Raw genomic sequence first — 22,401 nt, 5'->3', positions numbered from 1 at the left:
GAGGCTAGAGCTGTATACCAAGATTCCTGCTGAGGCAAGATAATTAACTAAAGGAGTGCTTAATTATTCCAGATGGACAATGGAACATAGTACATTTATGCCTCATGCAAAACATAAATAAACAGAACAGAATGAACAACACTTTTGCCAATCATAGTCTAGACTTGAAGCTTGGCACTGAAATACGTACAAACAAAAGTAAATGTTTTATTCTCACACTTCAAAAATTAAATAAAACTCTGTCTTGTCAGCACCTTTAGTTTTAATTATTTGAGATCAATACTAACCTAAAAGCCTCTGCCCCTAGCATGCATCACCTCTCCAGGGTCATAGACCTTTCCTATCACGAAATCACTGGCTTTCTCCACAAATGTCACTGTCAACCAGTTTCCTCAGTATCATATGTGTAAGGACTATAAACTAATGAGCAGATCTAGGTTATGTAGAAAAAAGTGTAGAAAGGAAACAAATGTTGAACGTCACATTTACATTAACTTCTCACAGTTCAAATGGCAATTTGTCCACGACATAGTATGAATCATGCAGTAAGAAAAGGGAGGAATCTCCAGTTTCTTTGATTTATTTGTCATATGGTCGACTGATGTCAGTATCAGTGGCTTTAAAAAAAAAAGTAAAAAAAAAAAGTTTAAACATCCAAAAGAAAGGACTAGAGAAAGGAGGAAAAGGTCTAACTTTCTGCAAAATCCATTTCTTTATAATGATGAGCTCAAACCAAACCAAAGGCAGCTGAAGAGCAGGATCTTCTATTCCTTCCATGCTTGTCTCTTGGTCTGGTGCAAGCTGCGTAATCAAGGGGAAGGGACTGCAGGATGTTTTTTGTTTGTTTTATATATATATGTGTGTGTGCGTGTGTGTATGCATTTATATATAATGTGTGTATGCATACACACACACACACACACTCACACACACATATATACAAACATCATCTTCCTAAAAATGCTCTTTGCAGTCCAGAGGCAGCAGGAGTCACTGTGAAGGAAGAGCTGGGCAACATATGGCTGTAGAGTCTGCACTGGAAAAAGTCACGGGCTAAATATGCGCCGACTGTTTGTTTTCTTTTATTTTCATGAGGCGAAATAGGAGCTCTGCATAGAGTACAGCCTGTCAATGGGGTTTCCTACTCTAGCCTGCATGGAGTTAACTTCAGAAGAGGCAAGAAAACAGTCGCTCAAGCTAGTTAAAGAGGTATCACTGTCGATATCATGAAAAATGGAGTCGTTTCCTGCAAATGAAACGCACACGTTAAGACGGAGTCTGCGCAGGGAGAAGGACACAGTACATGGGACGCTGACCCGCCGCACCGCAGCAAGGGGATGCCTCTTGCTGCTGCTTTTGCATGCTCACATCGCGCCACGGCGGGGGCGGCCGAGCGAGCGCGGCCCCACGGCAGCAGTGCCGCTGGTGGGAACGCGCCGATACTTGTTTGCACCCCGGGCCCCAGCACAACGGGGAGCCGGGCTGAGCCACGCGAGGCAGCCCCTGCTGCTCCGCGCGCCGGGCGGCTCCGCGGGACCGCGAGCTGCCACGGACGTGGGAGCTGCTCCAAAGCCCGAGGGGCGGAAGGCGATCTGGGTCCCGCAGCAAATAGGGCCGAGACCCATAGCAAATAAGGGTCTTCACTTACACAAAAGGTGGCAAGAGAAGGATCTAAATGTGAAGGAACCCAGGAAGAGGCCCAGGTTTCCTGAGCTCAAAGGATCTCTAGCTGGAAACAAGTTTTCACTTCAGAAAACTCCACTTTTGGGGCTGGTTTGTAGCAGCACCTTTTATTTCTCTCAGCAACTAAAATTTAACTTACTTCAGCTCTAAAGTCCTTGGAAGGACCTCTCACTCAAGCATTTGAGCACTAAGAAAATGTCCCTCTGGTTCATTTTTTATACATTCATTTAAAATGGCTTTGTGTTATAATCTGAACTGGTTTTGAAACACAGAACATGTCTCCAGAGGAGTTTTGCTTAGGAAGCCAAGCAAATTGCAACAAAATCACAAGCCATCTAGTGCCCACTCAAGCTTCAGATTTACTCATGAAATATGCTTGAAGCCTCAGCTCCTCGCAGCGCTTACCAAGCTGCCTGGTGTGCACTGAGGATGAGCACGGGCACAAACCAAGCCAGCTCTCCATCTGGTCTGTGCATGGCGCTCTCGAGAACGAGATGCACGTAGGCAGCTCTGCACTGAAGTGCTCCTGGTCCACAGAAAGGTCTGATGTAACCCACCATCATGGACCAACCATCGTGGTCTGAGAGATCCTCTTAAATTAAGTTTAAATGCCACAGTGCAATTATCCAGAATTAATTATTAGGCACTTAATGTTTGATATGCACTTGGAACCTATCCACTCTATGTTTTGTGATGTGAAATCGTAAAAGCAAATCATCATCTCAATTTTGGGCAGACTATAAAATCACAGAGGAGAAATGTTCTGTGCTGACACATCTCCAGTAGCTCAAGAATGGCTCTTTAACAAATCCATGCATCCAATTTGAGGGATATTAGATGGATGGATATTTTGGAACCAACAAATTACTTCTCTTTATTAAACCACTTTTCAAGGCACTTTTCCCCCAAAGCTTCTAGGAAAAAAGGAAAAACTTGTGAGGGAGATAGAGAAAAACTAGTAGTGTTTATTTTCAGATGTCCTGGACAGTAGTTTAGAAACTGGAGCTGGAGCACTGATGTTGCTTGCTGTACCAGTTATAAGACTTATACTGTGAAATAATTCGGAAGGGTGTCCAGACGTTGGGATGAACTCTCTTCCACCCACTTATGTGCATATGAAAACACACACACAATATTGACTAATTCAACATATTCCCTGGTAAAAATCCCCCCCAAAATAAAAAAGCAGGTTGCTCTACTGAGCCCTTGGTGTGTGAACCAGCACACAGATCCTGCTATTTCTGATGTGGCAGAATGATGCATGCCTTACCATAAGGGTTCATGTGGTCGCCCGGCATTTGTGGCGGGGTAAGACCCTGCTGAAATGGGTCTGTGCCATAACTGCTTTGATCCATTGCTACAATCTGCTGCTGTGGAGGTGCAAGTGGCGTATAAGATGTCATCATCCCTTCCATGCGGTTGGACATCACTTCTGCAAAGCAAACAGCAGGGCATGGTCACTGCTGGTCAATAAGAGGCTGCAGACAGCAGCCGTGGTGGCTCTTAGGGACTGGCAAGTGTAGCGAGCACAGCCAGGGTGTCCTGTTGCTCAGAGCAGCCCTCCAAACCCCACTTCAAGAGCGCAACCCACAACAGTACGCTGAAAAATTTGTGAGTTCTTATAATATCATTTCTGGAGCTCCAAAGGGCTGGACCCCACCTTCCCCAATTCTGTTCATCCCAGACACAAGCTCTTCTACCTCCAGGGCCTGTCGGTGCCACCTAGCACTGGCAATGCAGCACCAGCACAGTCATTTCCTAAGCTGATGAGGACGCCACGTGGAGCAAGTGGCACCTGGTCCTTGGCGGCAGCACTGCAGGACACAGAGCAGCCCCTGTCCCGCTCGCACGCCCCAAGCTGACACCAAGGACCGGGCCAGCTTTTGTGCTCTGGGCAGGGAGGATGACGTGAGGCTGAGGGCCTTGGCAGGAGAACCTCAAGAGCGGCCATGCAGCAGGACACCTGCAGTGGCACCCGACTGCTCCCTTAGGACCTCCAGGGCCCACCGCAAGGCAGAGGTCTGGGATAACCCAGGCTGGGATTGGACACAGAACCTGTGTGCTTCCACAGATTATGCCACAAATTATACCCAGACTTGCGAACACCATACATGGCCATACACAGATGCTGTGCACCCACACGAGAATGGCACGGCCAGAAATCTTGCAGATCCCTTTCCCCTGGCGTTGCCTGCATTGCAAATGTCTTACCTTGTCCTAGTCGTTGAGAGTTTTGCTGCTCCTGCTGCTGCTGATGCCTTCGTGCTAGTTTTTTCATCTGAATAAAAGAGGAAGAACAGAAAAATATCATGGGTTTTAATGGTACAGTTCTCTTTCCTCATAAAACTCTCTGCAAACATCTAACCAGGTAATACAGACCATGTATATTCATGCACACACCACTGTCAGTTCAGTTTTATTCCCAAACATTTGGGTTTCTAGTTAATATTTGCATGCAAAATCTACTCCAAAGCTCATGCTGCTTTGAACACACTAACTTAATGTCTGTATTTGAAAAAAGCCCTTCTCGTGGATGTAGACAGCAGTGCTTGTAAAACAGGCACAGGAGTGGAGCAAAAATGCATCCAGTTTTTGGAAGGTCAGTCCCTGGTGTCTGTGTGATACACACTGCATCTGAAGGGACGGGAAGTCTCTGTGTTGGAGGATGATTTGTGTTTCACATTCGAGAACTTGACAAACAACCTACCTTTGCTCTTTGGTTTTGAAACCAGACCTGGACAACTCGCACACTGAGTCCTGTTTCAGCTGCTAGTGTTTCTCTGACCTACAGAAGGAAACGTTTAATGATATAACTTAAAAAAAAAAAAACCCTGGCATCTAACAAGTTATGTTCAGAAGAAGATGTCTTTATTTACAATAAAATTCACACAGACAGAATTAATTTTTAAAATCCTTGGATTTTTTCAAATACAATTTCATACTTTAGAAAGGCACAATATATTGTCCCAAGAAATACACTTTCCAGATGGGCAGGTGCATGCCACTTTTTGCAATGAGATAAGTGCAGGGTGCAACTCCATCTCTGGGGGCCTAGCCCTTTCCCAGGCCAGGCCGGTGTCAGAGCCACCGGCCTGGGGAAGCACCTACCTTCCTACAGGGCTTGGAAGACACTTCGAAGGACGCTTTGAACGCTCGTCTCTGCTGCGTCGTGAGGATTGTCCTCGGTCGCTTAGGTCTCCTTGGGTCCTTCCCATCATCGCTTCCTTTCCCTTGGGCTACTTGCCCTTTGGTGGGCTTAACATCCCCATCCTCATCATCACTTTTAACTATGGAAAAAATAAACAGGCTATAAAATTATACATGTCCCGCTGAGACATGAGGGCCTTCTCCTTCTTGATAAATACAAACAAATATGTATATACATGTGTAGAGCAAATAGATTATTTGCATTTTTTGAGTTAGGGTCTGCATAACTTACGATTCGGTGATATTACGTGTGTGAGTACCTTGCACTGAAAATCTCAATCTCAGTGTCAAAGATTGACAAGTAAGTGCATATTTAATTCCTAAAAATAACTTTTCAGCTCATTGCTTTTTATTTCATCAGACTATTGATTTTTCTTTCAAAAAACATTAATATAGTATTCTGGAGAATTTCAACATTAAGAAACACACTGTAATTTTGGTATACTCAAAGGCTACATTTGGGGAATTAGCAAATTAGACTTTTAATTCATTTTAGGGTCTGATTATTATGCACCTAGCAATCTAATCACCTTTTACTTTAATAAGCATCTTTTGCATAATGATTAAAGGGAAGTTCAGTCATTTTAATAACCATGACATTATTAACTTTCCAGCATGCCATTTCTAAGGAAAGGTTTGTGAGGATTAATATTGCTCATTGGAGAGTTACTTTTGTGTCCAGTGGATAAATATTTGATTGGAAAAGGACACATCCTCAGCCAGAGCTGTGAAATGGCTTGTGCTCACACAGGCTTTGGGGAGATCTGTGCTTTCACTGCATTAGACAACAGGAGACAAAACATCCCATTTAATTTGTCAACTTGTTTTTCAGGTTTGAGTTTGGCTAAGACAGAGAATAATGAGAAAAAAAAAAAAAAGAAAAAAAAAAGTATCTTCAAGAGCAAGAAACTACTCCTGATGCCAAGGGAGACTGAAACTGAAACCTGTGTTACTTGGTGCTGCTCTGGCAGCTTTCAGAGCAGCTGATCCCGAAACCCACGCAGCAGCGGGGAGCGGGGGGAGCGCGTCCACGGCAAAGAGCCCACGGGTGCCGAGCGGGCCCAGGGCACCCCATGGCCGCGGAGCAGGGCGCGCGGCTGCCGGCGCCCAGGGGCAAGGACGGAGACCACCCGGCACACGGCGCCGTTCCAGGGGTGTCTGCACCCAGCCTGGGCACGGATGGGCTGGCGGCTGCTGGACTCAGCTTGGGCATGGACTGACTGGGGCTCGGGACGGCGGTGAGGTGCAGAGAGCCGTATGCTGCAGGGCACAAGGGACGTTGCACGCCTCAGACAGACTCACAAAGAGCCCAAAGCCTGCAAGATGAGGTGTGAGAGCAAAGGGGTCCTGCAAGCAGAGCATGGCAATAAATAACGCTCTGCTCTGAGAAGGGCTGCGGGAGCTGTGCGTCCTGCTGAGTGAGCAGCGACCTTTGTCTTGCTGCATTCTTGACATGAAAATGTGAGCTTGAGCAACATGGTGAACATGGTTCTCAGATTAGAGATTAGGAACAATTACCATTCCTAGTTAAACTGAGAATAATATATTTTCCTGCAAACAAGAAGTGAACGTTCATGCCATTTGCCCACTTAGTAGAATAGTAATTGTTGATTTTCTTAGACATTTTCTAGGGAAATAAGGAGCAATTATGAGGCTGGCAGCTAACTTTGCACATGCTGTCTCTAGTCCCTGAGTCTCCAGCTCCAGCGAGGTGGAGCAAGGACATGGCAAAGGAGGGTCATGTGCGGAGCCACACCAAGTGTCCCAGCGGCTCCCTCTGCACTGCACTTGCCATGGCAAGAACCAAAACCCATGTGTCTTTCTCTCAAATTCACGCCTGCAGCTTTTCTTAGAGTTATCATTTGTGATTGGCATAGAGACATGCACCTAGAAGACCATACTGCCACTTTGCCATTTTCCTATCTCACTGCTCAAAGTGCAGATGCCTGGACTAGAAGCAAAAAAATACCAGAGTGGATGGGAGGATGCTTATGGATGACAACGCACTTTTGATGCCTAAAGGAGACAGCATGCTTTGATCTGATCCAGCTAACAGAAATCAGTCAGACTCACTCCCTATAATTTTATAGAAAACCATAATCTCGACAGCTTGTTAAAAGCTTTTGTCCTTTACCAAGACAGCAGCAAACTAAGGAAGGGAGAAAGGTTATGGAGGAGAGTGAAGCAGGGGTTTTACTGTGCCTGCTAGGAGCTGCAATCTGCCCCAGCGGGGTGTGCATGCAGGCAGACGGTGTGCAAATGGGAATGCTTTCTGCCAAAAGCTCTGCAAGCCCTTGTGGCTTTTCTAGTTGGGAGAGATGTGGGAGAAGCTCACCTGAGTCTGAGTCATCCGGGCTGACCGAGCTCAACAAATCTTTCTCTTTCTCATAATCACTTTTGCAGAGCAACTGTCCTTCCTTAAGAACAAACTCGTCCCCTTTCCTTAGCTGCCGCTCACAGACGCAGCAGCAGAAGCAGCTCAGGTGGTAGACACACTCCAGGGCTCTCATCACAAACTCTGTCGGGGCGATTTTCTCCATGCAGCCGCTGCACTTGGCAGCAAACAGCCTGCAAGAGGAAGTCAGAGACAACATCAGATCATCCACCACCTGTTTTTAAATACAATAAACTGTTCAATTTCACCACCGACACACATACTAGCACACTGGAGACTTGCGCCCAGAGTCTTGGTGACATCCAAGCACGCGAGTCACCCGAGTCCCAGACCCTCAGAGTCCCAAGCCACCTCTGCCTCAACCGTGAGCAGCACCAAGTTTTTCTATACCTCACTGCTTTGTTCCCCTTCAAAAAGAGGAATAAAAAGCAGCTCTCAACCTGGACAATGTTGTTCAAATTAATATTAATTCACATTTCAGAGGAAAGGATGAGTCACAATTTTTTTTTTCTTTCTTTTTTTTTTTAATCAAGCGCGCTGATACCATCTCTTACAAGCCACCCTGAGCTGATATCATGACTCGCTGTCCCAGCACCTTCTGTCTCCAGGGAGGTGCAGGGATGAGCAGTGAACCGGCGCTCATGCCGAGGAGGGGATGACGCACACAGTGCGGGGAGTGGATAAGAGGGCTTTTCTGTGGATGGTGGGTTATTCCAGAACAACCTGTCCCCGAAGACAGCACAGTGCATTTTAAATGGTGTGAAACATCCTTTGGCAGAAATAGGCTGTGATACAATCAGCCAAATTACCACTATAATCACGGGCTCTCGAATACGCGCTGTAATCCAGACTAGCTCTTATTAAACCTTCACAAACCCCTCTTTCATCTATCATTAATTTTCTAAGATAAAGTTTGAACGATGCAGGTTAATTTTATTTTGCTTTTCTAATGGCAATGGGGAATCTCCCTAAGCGAGGTTGCAAGAGGAGCTGTTCCAAGTAAAGATGAACAGTGAAGATATATCCCCGCATCACAAATGGGCTTGGTGATTTGAAATTCTGAGTCTCTTATGACAATACATCAAAGTGCAAGGTGCATTAGTATTTACATTTCTGCAACACAGTGAACCCGGCTGCACCGCTGTGCCTTTAGGATGAGGTTCTCTGACATTTTTGTGCTCAGAACAGTCGCTTTTAGAGAAAAGGCCGACACGGCCTGTTTGGGAGCGCACAGCCTGTGGTGCCATGTCCCCAGAGGCGCCATTTTGTCTGCCGAGCAGGAGCAGCAAGATGGCGGCCACCGCGTGCCGGGAGGGCTGTGGCGTCGCGGGCAGCAGGAGGGAAAGGCCTCCGTTTGCATACGGAATATAAGGAAAGGCCAAATGCCCAAGAGCCTGTTTTTTTCTGCCTGTACCTTTGACCTAATAGCAGTGATCTGCACTGTTGCCCGGTGGCTGGGACACGTCTTGCACCATCCCCGCACACCAGAGCTGCTGCTCCTGGCACACAGGCCATCAAACAAGATGAGGCCTTTGGGCACTCACAGTCACCACAGGGAAAGAGAACATTTTATTTCCGGCTGTCTACTGCATTTGTCTACTTTTTTTTTTTTTCTTTGCAAACTTTAAGAGAAAGGAAAATGTGTTCTTTATACTACAACTTGCAAAGTTCACAAAAATATTACAATGCTTTAGCTAGAAAATTCCAACGCAGCAAATATTTTTATGTATACATAATAACATATCTGATAGGATTAAAGCACCAAGGGGAAGAAAAGAGCAAGCATTTTAACCACTTTGAAATGTTGTTTCTATTTAACTGCTTCAACCTATTTGAACGAGCTTAATTAAGCCTGCATCTTTTGCCTGAGGAGCGCTGTTATGATGGAGCACACTCAGAGAAGCTGAAGATCAGCAAATCCGGTGCGGGATATCCGCCTCTCCAGCGCTGCCAGCTCCTTCCCAGCCGGGCAGGGGGACCAGCCGGGCAGGAGCCGCCGCTGGTGCCAGCAGGGCCTGGACTGGCAGCTCCTCCGGCCTCGCTGCAGCGAGGACAAGGGCGGTTTGCCTGGAAACGGGGCCAGGGCCAGGGCCAGGTCTGCGGCACACGGGTACACGGGAGGCTCTGAGAAGAGCGGGCCGGACCCCTCATGGACAGGGACACAGACCGGGGGCATGGCATTAGCCGAGACCACTGCTGTCCCCATCTTCTCCCAGGCAAAACTGTCCCCAAGCCAACCACAAAATCTGCCATCCACCAGGAAAGTCAAAGCACAAATGCACTATGGTTAACGGAGGAAAGCACACGGCTTCCCCGCTTTCACATTTCTTCAGTTTTTTCAGTTGGGACCAGGAACACAATTTCTTCAACTGACACAAGGAACAGACTACCTTCTTTCTCCTCAAGCTGGTGCTGGGGAGGGCAGTGTTTACCTCAGCAGCATCTTCTGCGCATACTGCTTTATCAAGTGTTTTTTTCCTCAAAATAAAAAGTGTAATTTTTTGGCAATTGAATACAGCCAGAAAGATGATGCTTTCCTAGCAACGCTATCAAAGGCAGTCTTTTAGCTATAAAGAACTACATTGCCATCAATGCAGTGTTAACTTGTTCAAGTTAGCAGCTGTATTTCTGATGATACCGCACAAACGTCTTATTGTTAATTTGTCCTTTGTTAACACAACAAAATGCCATAATCCACACTCAGATGCTCACAGCACTACAACATGCACTTACAGCACACACTGACAGTGCTAAGTGGGGGTCTAATTCTCAGATTATGAAATCTTCATTAAACGTATCTTATAAAGTGTTTATTGTCTCTTTTTCAGCTTCCAGAGAGTAACCCAGGGTTATGCACTTTTTTTGCACAAGGCAATCTCACAACAGGAAACTAATCTTGACAAATGACCAGACTTTGATATCTGTGATCTAAACCACTGCTCATTAGACTGTTCATTTTATAAACGAATGGTAATAAACCTGTTGAGAAGTGTAGGATAGCAGGAATACTTTACAGATCACCCCTTTGCAGGTTTCAATCAAAGCAATAAATTTGAAGGGGAGCATGCAGATATTCTGTGCTGAGACAAAGACTCTGTCTCACACCAACCACATTTAAAGAAACATTTTTTTTTGCTTTCTATACATTTTACAAATAATTTGCATAACTCTGCCTTTTTGCCCCCATGGCTGATTATCTCCAGCTCTCTTAAGTTAATGTCAAGCCTCAAAATCCTTGGACTTGTTAAAGTATGCAGAGAGTGGAAATCAAATGCCTTTATTAGAAGCCCCGGGAAATCTCTGACTCCTAAGCACAACGAAAACATTCCAAAGAAAATTGTTCAAAGAGGACAAAGGAGAAAAGCAGAACAAGAAAACCTTGTTTTGAATCAATGATTGCAAGAGTTTTATAAATAAATTCTGTTGCCTGGACAATTCTGAAAGACAACTCAATAGGTTTAGGATTTTTTAAGTGTGTTTGCCTCTATGCCTTAAACACTTAGGGGATTCAGCTGAGCTTGGAACAATGGGCTGCTTTGTTCATTTGAGTATTTGTAACGATCCCTGCAAAGCAACGTTACAGTACTAGGGAGCAAAAAATATGCACCACTTAAAAACGGGTGAGCTTACCAAATTATTTTTGCATATATTTTAGAGACAATGAAATCACTAAGACATGTGGTCCTGTCTTTAAACAGTAGATGAAAACGTTCGCTAGCGGAAAAGGCCATAAAGATTTTATTTGTTAGGATATCCCTGTGAAGTCAGGCTGCATCAGTAATCCTTGCAAACACAACCACAGCTACATGATCCGTCGTGCCTTCCTGCATGGGCACAACCATCTGGTGTTTAATATGTACTACTGATTTATTATCTCCAGCGCAGTTATCTTGCTGCAAGCTTGACCCTGCGCTGCTCCAGAGAACCGCTGCTCTGCTGTTTACTCGACAAGGTCCTGACAACCGCCCTTACCTCTGCTGCTTGCCCACGTCCTTCATTTCCTCCTGTTTGCAGGCAGATAGATTCTAATTGTTTTATTATAACTAATTTAATCTGTGCTGAGAGATCTCGATGTGCAGTGTGAAATTTGCTGTTCATATTAAGTGTGGTTCAAGAGGTTTGTTAACACAGGACAGAGGTATAAAAATAGACCAATTCAGTCAATTTCTTTATTTACTGGACTTCTGCAGCGAATCAGTAAATAGGAGGTTATTAAGCCATGCTTGATATACGCTGGAGGACAGATGCTGCTGTCTAATCTCAGTGATGTTTTTGTGCTCTCTTCTGTGCAATTCTGACATTTGGTGCTGCAAGAAACCACAGTAAATACCTGGTTTTCCTGTACGTGTGCGATATGCAGAGATGGTGGCACCAGCTCTGGTAAATCTCGTGAGCAATCTGAGGTCTGACACTTTCCTTCCTGTCACTGTCCTGTACATAATGTCCCTCTCATGCCCGCGTGTCCCGCAGGCAGCCCGCTCGGCGCTTGCCCAGTACAGAGCATTACTGAGGTAAAATATATCATGCTTTTCACACAACTGAGTTTTATTAGGAAAAGAAATTATTACTAACAAATGACATCTGTTACTTGTTCTTCAGGAGAAATTTGGAAACTTCCATGTTCTTTAGATGACACAGAATGGATAAAACACTGTGCATGTTTTTGTTTTTTTGGGTTTGGGGTTTTTTTTTCCAGTATAGGATTTTTGCAGTATTTTACAGCTCATGGGTGCATATAAAAAAGAAAAACTGTTGCCTGGTTACACTAAATTCTGAACATTCAAAACATCTCAAATGCACCAAAGCAAAACAGAAATATTATAATTTTATGGTTTTCAAAAAGAAGAAACCCTAAAATAAGAAACAATTCATTTTAAATATTTTCCCTGCAGAAAAAAAAATTACATACTTTATTAAAGCCAATTTTATAGCTGAAACTTCAGTAAAAGCCAGCTAATTCTCTTCCACAGCGTGTTAATAAAACACGCACAAAAATCAAAAGTTTCTGTAAAAGAAATGGAACACGCAGAGCGGGGCCCAAGCCAACCCCGTTGTGCCTCGAGGTCCCGGGTGTTTCCCAGCTTCCCGAGGACGCGGCCGCCCGGGGAGGCTCCGCGCGGACCCTGCCGGGACGGGCGCGAGGCCGAGGCCGCCGCGCGAGGCCGGGGGCAACGACGGCACGAGCCGGCCCGTGTCTGCCCGAACAACCCGGGAAACGGGAAACGCAAAGTGCGGAGGAGTTCTTTGCTTCGAGCAGAATGTGACAGAGCGGATTCTCTTCTTTGCTTAATTTTCAGCCCCTAATTGACCGCTTTGTTCAACCATCTTCCATCACTGCCATGCAGCTCTATTTTATAGCATTTTTTCTTACAACACTTTGATGGAAAAATTTATGAAGAATCGAATTATTGCTGTTAGAAGGGAATTAAAACAATTTTTCATTTACAAAGTCACTGATATTGCTCTACTGTGCTCCACCTTTGGGAATCCAATTGCTCTTCCCAGCTACTCCCATTCCTCTTTATAGCATGGCAATTGCACTATACAGATTATGGCTGCAATTTTCTCCTAATCTGTTCTGGAGCACAGAAACTGCTGTAGAAGTTAAGGGCTCCAATTGCATTGATAAAGTCAGGGCTGCAATTAGGAACTCCAGTGAATTAACAAAATATTATTTTTGTTTGTTTGTTTGTTGTTTTAGAATTATATTTTTAGGCACTGTAAACATTTGGGAAATCAAGTTATTTTGTTCGTAAATTAAAACTTAAGGGGGGAGTGGAGGGTGGAAGCATGCTTCTACCATTGCTGCTTCTGTATTGCTTTAAATTGCATCCAAGTTTCATAAAAACATAACACATGATGGGCAGTTTCCACTTCTGCTGGAGAAACTCTGATGGGCAAGTTCACTCCCCTATCGAAACCCCATTTTTAAATGTTTCTTTCTTTGTGTTTATATCCAGTTACTTACACGTGTTGCACCGAGTCCATCTCGGTTCCCCCCTCGCCGCCGGCGGCCCCGTGGACGTCCAGGGGCTGATGAGGAATCCCATCCTTCTTGTTTGCTACGTGCCACGCTGCATTTAAAGTCGCCTTTAACTTCATGTTGTCAACAACCCAGTGAGATTCTCCTAATATAATTTTTATATGAAAATTCCCCCCTAAAGGCCCTGTAAGTGGGGAAATTGTGCCGTTTGTGATGCACTGTTTGGACTTCACTTTTAAAGAAAAAAATAATTGCGTGTCGCAGCAATTCAAATGCAATTTCTAGGTTATTTCTCGGTTGGCAAGAATGACTTAGGGAAAGAATTTATACAGGGCCTTTCTGCTCAACCAGGAACATTAAGAAGAAGAAACGTTATTTGCTGGTATAAAACAAAATAACTTCCTGTGCCTGCTGCAGTCGCTGTGCGAGAGCCGGTGCCCAAACCCATCAGCACAGCCAATTTAGCAACTGATTTGCAAGGAAAAGATACCTTAGTCCTGTGGTGTTAATGTCTTTGCAGTGGGGGGTCTATTGCCAGCTTCTCCAAACTCATCAACACAATCTATTATTAATACCCAGAAAGGCTTTATAGTATCTTTATTGCACGAGGCAATGAAAGCTCTGTGGTGTAATCTGTTATCTATATTGCAAAAACATGTGAAATAAAACAAAACATAGACACTTCATAAACAAAATGTTTCATCTGTTACATCTCCCCGTCTCTCCTATATATAAAGCAGTAGGGTGCAGGAAAAGCATTCAGAGAGATTTGCTGTTAGATGTGGGACCATCTTCTTTCTAATTTTATTTGTAATGTGACGAACTTTAGACTGGGAATGAGAGTTTTTGCTGCTTTTCTCAGAGATGAGAAAGTTTGGGTCTCTGCATAATTAGGCCACATTTAATTTGCACAGCCGAGGGGTTTAGCAGCAAAACGCAGCACAGAGGACTCCCAAGGTCTCGCTCCCAAGGGAACACCGATGGCACGGGTCAGGCTCCAGGCGGATCCGCCCCGCATTGCCGGGGTGAGAAACGGAGAATTTGTCTTCCCCTAAGCAGGAGCAAATACGAGCGCCCACTGGCATTTCCCTGAAGGCAGCTATTTCTTTGAAAACCATTCAAGAACAGGATTTGAGCGAGAGCTGGGTCCAAAAGCCAACACTGCACAGGGAAAGCCCAGAAGCGCCCGCACTTAGTCCCCAGGAATAAAATAGCACCGCCAGAAATACGACTTAATAGCAAATAAGCAACCACACATTTTAAAACCCACGCTGCTTTTGTTTTGAATAACCCGATTGTACAAAGGTGGAAGTGAGAAGGGGCAAAGAGAGCAGTTTTGTTTAATATTTGAGGTTCATGTTTGCAGTGCAGCCAGAATAAAAATAAAAAAAAGAGCTAACACCCTGCCCTGTGTCTTATTTCCCAAATGCCCTTTTATTTTCTCTGCCTGCTGAAAATAAATTGTTCTTTTGTAGCACTTCTCTTTTCAGTCGGACTGTCAGCTATTATTTTTCTATTTCCTCTTTTTGTCACTTTGCATTATTTTTGGTGCTGTAATTCCCATTTGTTCCCACTCCTATCTTCCTGTCTCCCATTGTTCCGCTTTTTAATCCCCCGTTTTACTCTCCTTGGGCCCTTTCTGGCCGGCCCGCGGGGCTGGGGCGCATACCCCGGCGCGGCGCCCTGCTATAGCAACCACCCTCCCCGGGAGAGCACCGCAGCCTCCTGGGCGCAAAGGCCTTTCACAGGCCGGCAGCAAAGGCAAATCCTTCTTCAAGGAACAAGGAGGATTAGCAGCGAGCAGTGGGCTGCAGACTTAACCCTACCCCTCATTTCTTTGGAGCACCAGCCGCTCAGAGCCCTGCTGTGATGTACAATTAAACAGAACCAAAAAAATCCTGAATGACACAAGAGCCGGATTGTGTGGAGGTTTAATTCCACTTTAATACCTTTCCAAGTTCAGAACTCAAAGATAGCAATTTAACCCATGAATCCCCATCTGAGCATGAAAAGTTGTTGTTTGTCCTACAAAGGTCCCTGCTATACTCTGCAGCAAATCATGGTCTATTAGCCTGACTTTTAATGGATGAAAACTTCTTTTTTCTCCCCAGTCCTCTCACATAGCCTCTCTCTACCGTCCTTCCCCCACAAAGTTGGCTCTTCTTGCAGCCAAAGAGCCATCGGAGGCACGGGCCTTTGGGCAATGCTGGGATGCCCTTCCCATAGCAGGAAAAGGGACACTGAAAGCAAGGAGAGCAGGAGAAACGCAGGCAACTGCGTGAGCCTGGCAGTGTCAAGAAATGGATGTTTATCCTTGTGACGTGGATGCTAATGCCAATGTTATTAGCATTATGTCAATTATGCATTATTAATTCTATGATTCCAAATACATAACTCTCTTTATATAGACTTCTTAGAAGACTCCAGACATGAGATTCATCCTTTTTATGTTAATGACCAGACTAGACTATTTATTCTAGTGTGGACTAATATGATATTTGCTCTGCAAATTGAATTCTTAGATTAATGGGAAAATGCCAAAATCTGCAAACTTCAGTAAGGCCAAATATGGATGACAGAGTGCTAAAGACTTCGCTATCAACATCCGTGTTTGCATTCAGGATTTGGTACACTAAACCCATAAAGATTTATCAACAAGCAAGGCTCTATAGCATGTCCAGACCCTCCCTGCTGCCTGGAACATTAGCATAGGTTTCAAGTTATTTCAGCAATTAAACATATATCACACAAGGCACTTCCACATTTGTGAAAATGAAATCCCATTAGACACCAACAACATTATTAGCCATGCAAAGAGGATTATTCCCTTAAGCTTACAAGACTGAAAGGTTTTTCTAAACATTTTATTAACTTTTTCAGGCTTTTTTTTAATTAGACAAAAACTTGTAAGTAGGTCAAAGCTGCAAAATACTACTTAGTTTTTGACTATATTATATATATTTTATATGAACGGGCATAGAAAAAAAATAGAGATGCCTGGTGTAGAGAAAGTGTAGAAAATCCTCAGTACATCATATCAGTACATGATTTCTTTCTTCTGATAAGAAAATTTGTACTGCTTAGCATTGCTCTATAAAAGCACAGAAATATTTCATGGAATTCCTGAGAGTTGCATTAACATTTCAAAAAGTGAGGTGTGTTGTTCAGTATCAGGCTAAAAAAAATCCTGCTCTGATCACCCTATCCTTTCTTCAGCATTCATGCAAACACTTGCTTGTTTTGTACGGCTGGTGCAAGAATACTTGCTGGATCGGAATGAAGTTTGCTCACCAGCAGCTCTGAGGTTCATGAGATCATCTACTCACATAAACGTAGGAGGAGAAGCTGCGTCAGATTTTGCCTCAGATAAGTAAAATGAAGAACTCCCTCTCATCCCATCTGGAATAGGACTGGGCCCTTGTTCACAGACAAGAACACTAAAAAATGCCTGGCTCCACTGGGACGACTGTCCTAGACCTATTTTCTACTATTTGGTTTAAGGATCCCCACCTCGCACTTTTCAAGTGGTGTCAGCAGTTTCTCAATTTGCTGTTGAAAGCAAACGATTCCTTTTTGGATCTCACGTCCGCACGACATCGCGGCTGAGGAAGGCGCTCGCGCTGCGGATCCTGGGCGCAGGCAGGGCTGCGGCTCCCGGCTCACGGCCACCTGCGCCGTGCGCTGGCCAGCCAGGCGGTCACACGCACGGGACATGGGCACTTTATACATTTCTCTTGTGCTCATTTCACTTACAATAGGCATTAAAATATTTAACATTGCTTCTAGCACTGCACAAACGGGCAGGAAATGTAGAGCTCGGTGTACAAGTTAATGAAATATGGTTGGGTGAACATAAGCTCTTCATTGAGACAGTAGCTGTTACTGCTGCCGTTTCTTTGTACCACTTTATGAAAGTCATAAACTCTCCAAAGGATGGCGTGAGCTGTTTCACCCGGACAGTCTTTGACTCTCTCTCACTACCTGCTGGTGCAGTTAGAAAGTATGAACTGCCTTTGAACAGATTAGGACCAAGTTAAAGTGTGACAACATCTTAAGCTTTCTCCACATGTTGCCAATGATTTCCAACTAAAGATGTTACCCTCATCACTTCTGCCACAGTGATAAGGATCTATAGCCCTCTCCTTGAGGAGATAAAAGCGGTTTAGCTGAAGCATAAAGTGCTCTGACTTGCTAAGCTGAGCGGCTGGCTGTCCTGACCAAGCTGAATTTTTCCTCTACAAAGCACAAAATCCTTATCATTAGGGACTTAAGCTGCTTTTTATTTTGAGACAAAAAGAATACTGTTTATTGGCATCCAACTCAAACCAGCTGTAAACAGTTGCTTTGATGAAGAAGCAGCTACAACCCCAGTATGCCTGGAGGCACATACCCACTGAGTGTCAATCATTAAAGGAAGAATGTAAGGTGTATACAGGGTCACAAGGAGGCCAGGGGACATTTAAAAGACCTCAGGGATCCCGCATAGCCCTGTTTTCCTTTAGAATCAAAAGGAGTTTTTTCAGGCTATTCTGCTGCATGACCTCTGTGGTGGCCAGGCTCAGCCCCAGCCCCTCTGCCGGGAGCTGCAGCGCCAGGTTTGTCTCCCCGGCACCACTGTGGAGATGGCACTTGGATTTGGCCTAAATGCCTCTGGCTCGAGAACGCTGCACTTCCTTATCTATTATCTTTATACATGTACATTATTATTTATGTATATTAGAATATACATATTTATATTATTTTATTCATATTTTGCATTCTTTCACCAAGAAGCCCTTTACCGGCTGTACTTCCTATGCAAGTTAGGGATGCCCCCCAAGCTATTTTGGTGTGAGAAGTGCGAGGTTGCTATGGTATTAAAAAAGAAACAGCAGGAAGATAAAAATAGTTAAAAGAATAAAATCAATTTGAGAATCAACGGTAGCTTTGTCTTGAAACACGTCTCTACATTTATAAATCCTACTATAATCAGGTATGTGCCAGGTAAATACCCAAATCTGAGGACAAGAGTCTCAACACTGCTCGGACAATTCATGGATTCTGATTACAGAGGAAACATACAAATCCTGGCCTCAGAAAAGTAAGTTTAAAAAAGGAGTAGCCTTGGCAGATGAAATAGCTCTGTTGTTCATGGGTCCTTAACTTTTTGGTTGCAATAAATAAATAAATAAATAAATAAGAGCGCACTTGCCCCAAGCAGCAGTGCAGGCCCCGCTGCCTCGTCCACAGCGTCCCCCGGGGCAGGGGACACGGCGCTTACAGCTCTGCCGGCACGAGGGCTCCGGCTGCCTTGGCACGCGGGGCAGAGGGAAGGGGCCGCTCCACAGGACGTGCTGAGGATCTCCACGGCCCCTCGCAAGCGCGCAGGCCGCAGGCCGCGTCCCCGGGCCGAAGCGGGGCCTGCAGGAGGCCGGGTCTGCGCAGGCGGCACGGGGACGCTCGCCATGCCGGGCGAGGGCTGCGCCGTGAGCACGGACAGGCCGGCCGCTCGGGCGGGCGACGCGCTGCGAGCCCCGGGCTCGGACGGGCGCCGCACTCAGCACGCGCCCCGGCCACAGGACCCCGCGGCACCTGCGAGCCGAGCCCTGGTCACCGAGCGGCACCTGCAGCGCCCACCGCTGCCATTCAAGAAAAGCAAGTGACCTCTCCGTTCACGGGAAAGAGCTCTTCAAATCCACATCAAAAGAGGACATAAAGCCCCTGCCCCGGCCTCCTCGGGTTTCCCTGAAGAATCTGAGGTTTGTGTGTACTTAGGGCCAGGTGGTTCAAACAGCTCCAGGCGCTGTTTAGTTGTCAAGCGCCTGTTCTCCACCCAAAGATGACATTTTCAGAGCAGCCTTAATTCCAGCTGCCTCTAATGCTTCTAAGGGAAAGAGCATCTTCCACCAGGGATATCAGGAGAGGAGACTGGGTACGCATAATATTAGACCCAGATACAGTAAAGGATCTTCATGTCCCAAATGCCTAAACTTGAAACAAGAGGAACATTCTCATCCACATTTGAAAGTCGATTTTGGAAACACAGAAAAAGAATTTGAACCAAGTTCTTCCACCCACTTAAAAGCCTTACACTGACCTCAGTGTTTTGTGCTAGATGCTGGTGCCCAGAACCGCAATGGTTTTTAGCGCTCAAAGTCCCAGTGATTTCAGCCTCTCAAAGGGTCCGAAGCTTCAGACCCAGGTCTGATGCCTGCAGCCTGCACGTGTGCAGAAGCCCCACGGCCCCGCACCAACCTCACTGCTCTCTGGCCCAGGAGCTCCCCACGGCCTCTCCGTCTCCTGCGGCGAGGGACACGCAACGCCTGCTCCTCAGCATGCCGGAGAGCATTCACAGTCACCTGGCTCCAACGGCAGCGTTAGCGCTAGTGAGCGCCGGTGTCACCACACAGTCACCTAGCTCCAACGGCAGCGTTAGCGCTAGTGAGCGCCAGTGGCATCACACTGTCACCTAGCTCCAACGGCAGCGTTAGCGCTAGTGAGCGCCAGTGGCATCACACGGTCACCTGGCTCCAACGGCAGCGTTAGCGCTAGTGAGCGCCCATGTCACCACACAGTCACCTGGCTCCAACGGCAGCGTTAGCGCTAGTGAGCGTCGGTGCCATCACACGGTCACCTGGCTCCAACGGCAGCGTTAGCGCTAGTGAGCGCCAGTGTCACCACACAGTCACCTGGCTCCAACGGCAGCGTTAGCGCTAGTGAGCGTCGGTGCCATCACACGGTCACCTGGCTCCAACGGCAGCGTTAGCGCTAGTGAGCGCCAGTGTCACCACACAGTCACCTGGCTCCAACGGCAGCGTTAGCGCTAGTGAGCGTCGGTGCCATCACACGGTCACCTGGCTCCAACGGCAGCGTTAGCGCTAGTGAGCGCCAGTGTCACCACACAGTCACCTGGCTCCAACGGCAGCGTTAGCGCTAGTGAGCGTCGGTGCCATCACACGGTCACCTGGCTCCAACGGCTGCGTTAGCGCTAGTGAGCGCCGGTGTCACCACACGGTCACCTGGCTCCAACGGCAGCGTTAGCGCTAGTGAGCGCCGTGTCACCGGAGAGCTGGCGCTCGCACCGCCCTGCCCTGGCTCCGAGCTGCCTGCTCCATCTCTGCTCCACCCCAGGACACTCCAGCTGCTTTAACTACTTACAGTACTTTGTGTTACACTTTGAATGGAAGACAAAACACAGCAGAAGTTTACAGGATTGTAAGGCTGCACAACATATGAACAACGCTTAAATAGATAATATGAAAAAATGCATCTCCGCAATTCATCCTGTTAAGAAATTTTCCTTCATAAAGCCTCATAAAATCTTTTTAAGAAGAGACAGTAGTTCATCTTTATTGTCACATTGATATCTTTATAAACTTACTCCAGTGATCCATAGGAAAGGCAAACCAGACAGCTCTGTATTTATGTGCATATTTTAAAAGCCTCTTATATTTAACAACTGCATTTAGCTGTGTTAACTGCAAGTTGCAGTAATAAAGGCTCTGCACACTTAGATGCTAAATTAAAAAAAAAAAGTTCTGCTGTTCAATAATACATAGATGCTGTTTTTTTCATTACTCTTTAATATCATTTCCATTTAGTTTATAAATAATTGTAGCTAGCTAATGAAACGAAATAAAACCTGCCTGCAACCCATTCCCTAGAGCAAACTAAACTCCTCTTTTTAAAGCTTCTTAATCACCGCCCAGTTCTTACAAAATTAGCATAGTAATGGGCTTTAAATTGAGCCTCTTTGTTTTTTAATTAAGCTCCCAGCAGGTAAAAATAAAACAGATTATTGAAGAATATGCCAACACTAATAGCCTGAAACTCTTTTGACAATTAAAAAGATCCCATGTTAACCCTTTTGAGGAATCCTACATGCTAATTAGTCACTTCGAGGCCCAAATTCATCAATATTCCTTCTGAAAGCCTTGCAGAGTTGAGAGACGCAAGGACGCGCGCGCCTCCCGCGCCAGCTCTGCAGCCCTGTCCCGGAGCAGGCGGGAAGCGCTCGCGGGGCCTTGGCGGCACCTCCAACACAGGACGGGGCTGGAAGGCCCTGCCGCGGAGCCAGGGATGGGGATGGTGGTGGGGAGAGGGACGATGGCGATGACCACGCACGGACGGCGCGGCCACGGGCCCCTTCCTGCAGCAAGGAGCGGGCGCCCGGCCTGCTGACAGGCCCGACGCGCCTGTTCCCCTCCCGCAGCAACCCCGGTGCGGAGGCAGAGCCAGGGCGGCGCGAGGGGCCGGGAGCCCCTCGGAAGCCCCAGCACGGCGGCAGCGGCTCTCCGGGAAAAGGCACCGGGCCGCAGGGGCAGGCTGCAGAGGACAGAGCACCGCTGCTTAGCTTTCGGCCAGCATTTGGAAAGCGCTTCCCCAGCCCTGGTTTTCTTCCCAGCCGGCTCGGGAGGCGGCGTGGAAGCACTGGCTGCAAGCCGCTCGCTCCCAGGCCGCTCCTGCAGGAGCGCCGTGTCCATTCCGGAAAACAGGATCAACAACGTGAAAAGGCCGTGCACTTCTGAGATCGCTGATGGCTCCACCACCTCCGGAGACCAGCAATACGTGGTGGTGAAGGCTCCTGCGTCGCTCCGGAAGCTGCCAAGCCTCAGGCAGCCGCAGTAACCACTGTCAGTCTGTGCTTCCAGCTCAGCCTGTGCTGCCGGGGTCGGTGATGGGATCTGAGAATGCGGTGGGACTTAGGGCCAGGCTCAGCCATGGGCATCTCCCACCTTCTTTCATAGAAGCACTGGGGACACATCCCTTAGGTTTTCATTTCTGAACATAAATGACATTTCTTGCGTGTTCTTTTTAACTTTTTTCTTTTTAATGGAGAAGGGACACACTTTGCTCATATTAGGATATAAATTCACTAGACAAAACCACGGTTTGCCCCCTGCGCACTGACCCCATGCAGCATCTCTGCACAAATAAGTGTCACCAGCAGAATTGCTCAGAACCATGCAAGTCCATCCCCAATGGACTATCCTCAATGAAACACTCCAGAGGGGATGGGATGCAATTTGTACGGGAATCAGGGAAGGGGGTCTGCAGGACGGTGAAGATGATGCCTTAGTTTCCCAGCAGCTCCTGGGTCCGGCAGAGCCTCTGCTGGGCCTGAAGGAGAGACATGGAGTGCGGGAAAGGCGGT

The 22,401-nt window shown here is 46.5% G+C and overlaps 1 protein-coding gene across 1 annotated transcript in view; it reads right to left on the bottom strand.

Moving 5' to 3' along the window:
* Nucleotides 1–564: 564 nt before the first annotated feature.
* The window catches only part of LMX1B (LIM homeobox transcription factor 1 beta), a 70,862-nt gene continuing 49,025 nt past the window's right edge, over nucleotides 565–22,401 (bottom strand). Inside the window, exons 3-8 of the mRNA XM_088525424.1 lie at nucleotides 7,226–7,458; nucleotides 4,792–4,970; nucleotides 4,391–4,468; nucleotides 3,895–3,961; nucleotides 2,954–3,115; nucleotides 565–1,246 (exon numbers count right to left, since the gene is read on the bottom strand). Of these exons, the coding sequence (XP_088381550.1) occupies nucleotides 1,089–1,246; nucleotides 2,954–3,115; nucleotides 3,895–3,961; nucleotides 4,391–4,468; nucleotides 4,792–4,970; nucleotides 7,226–7,458 (877 nt within the window). The 3' untranslated portion in view covers nucleotides 565–1,088. The remainder of the gene's footprint in view (nucleotides 1,247–2,953; nucleotides 3,116–3,894; nucleotides 3,962–4,390; nucleotides 4,469–4,791; nucleotides 4,971–7,225; nucleotides 7,459–22,401) is intronic.

Source organism: Tinamus guttatus, unplaced genomic scaffold (assembly GCF_059628265.1).
Source record: "Tinamus guttatus ecotype Peru unplaced genomic scaffold, ASM5962826v1 Tinamus_guttatus_pri_ptg000226l, whole genome shotgun sequence".
Taxonomy (NCBI): Eukaryota; Metazoa; Chordata; class Aves; order Tinamiformes; family Tinamidae; genus Tinamus; species Tinamus guttatus.
The sequence above is the reverse complement of the archived record's forward strand: the minus strand, read 5'-3'. Positions and strand labels throughout refer to the sequence as shown.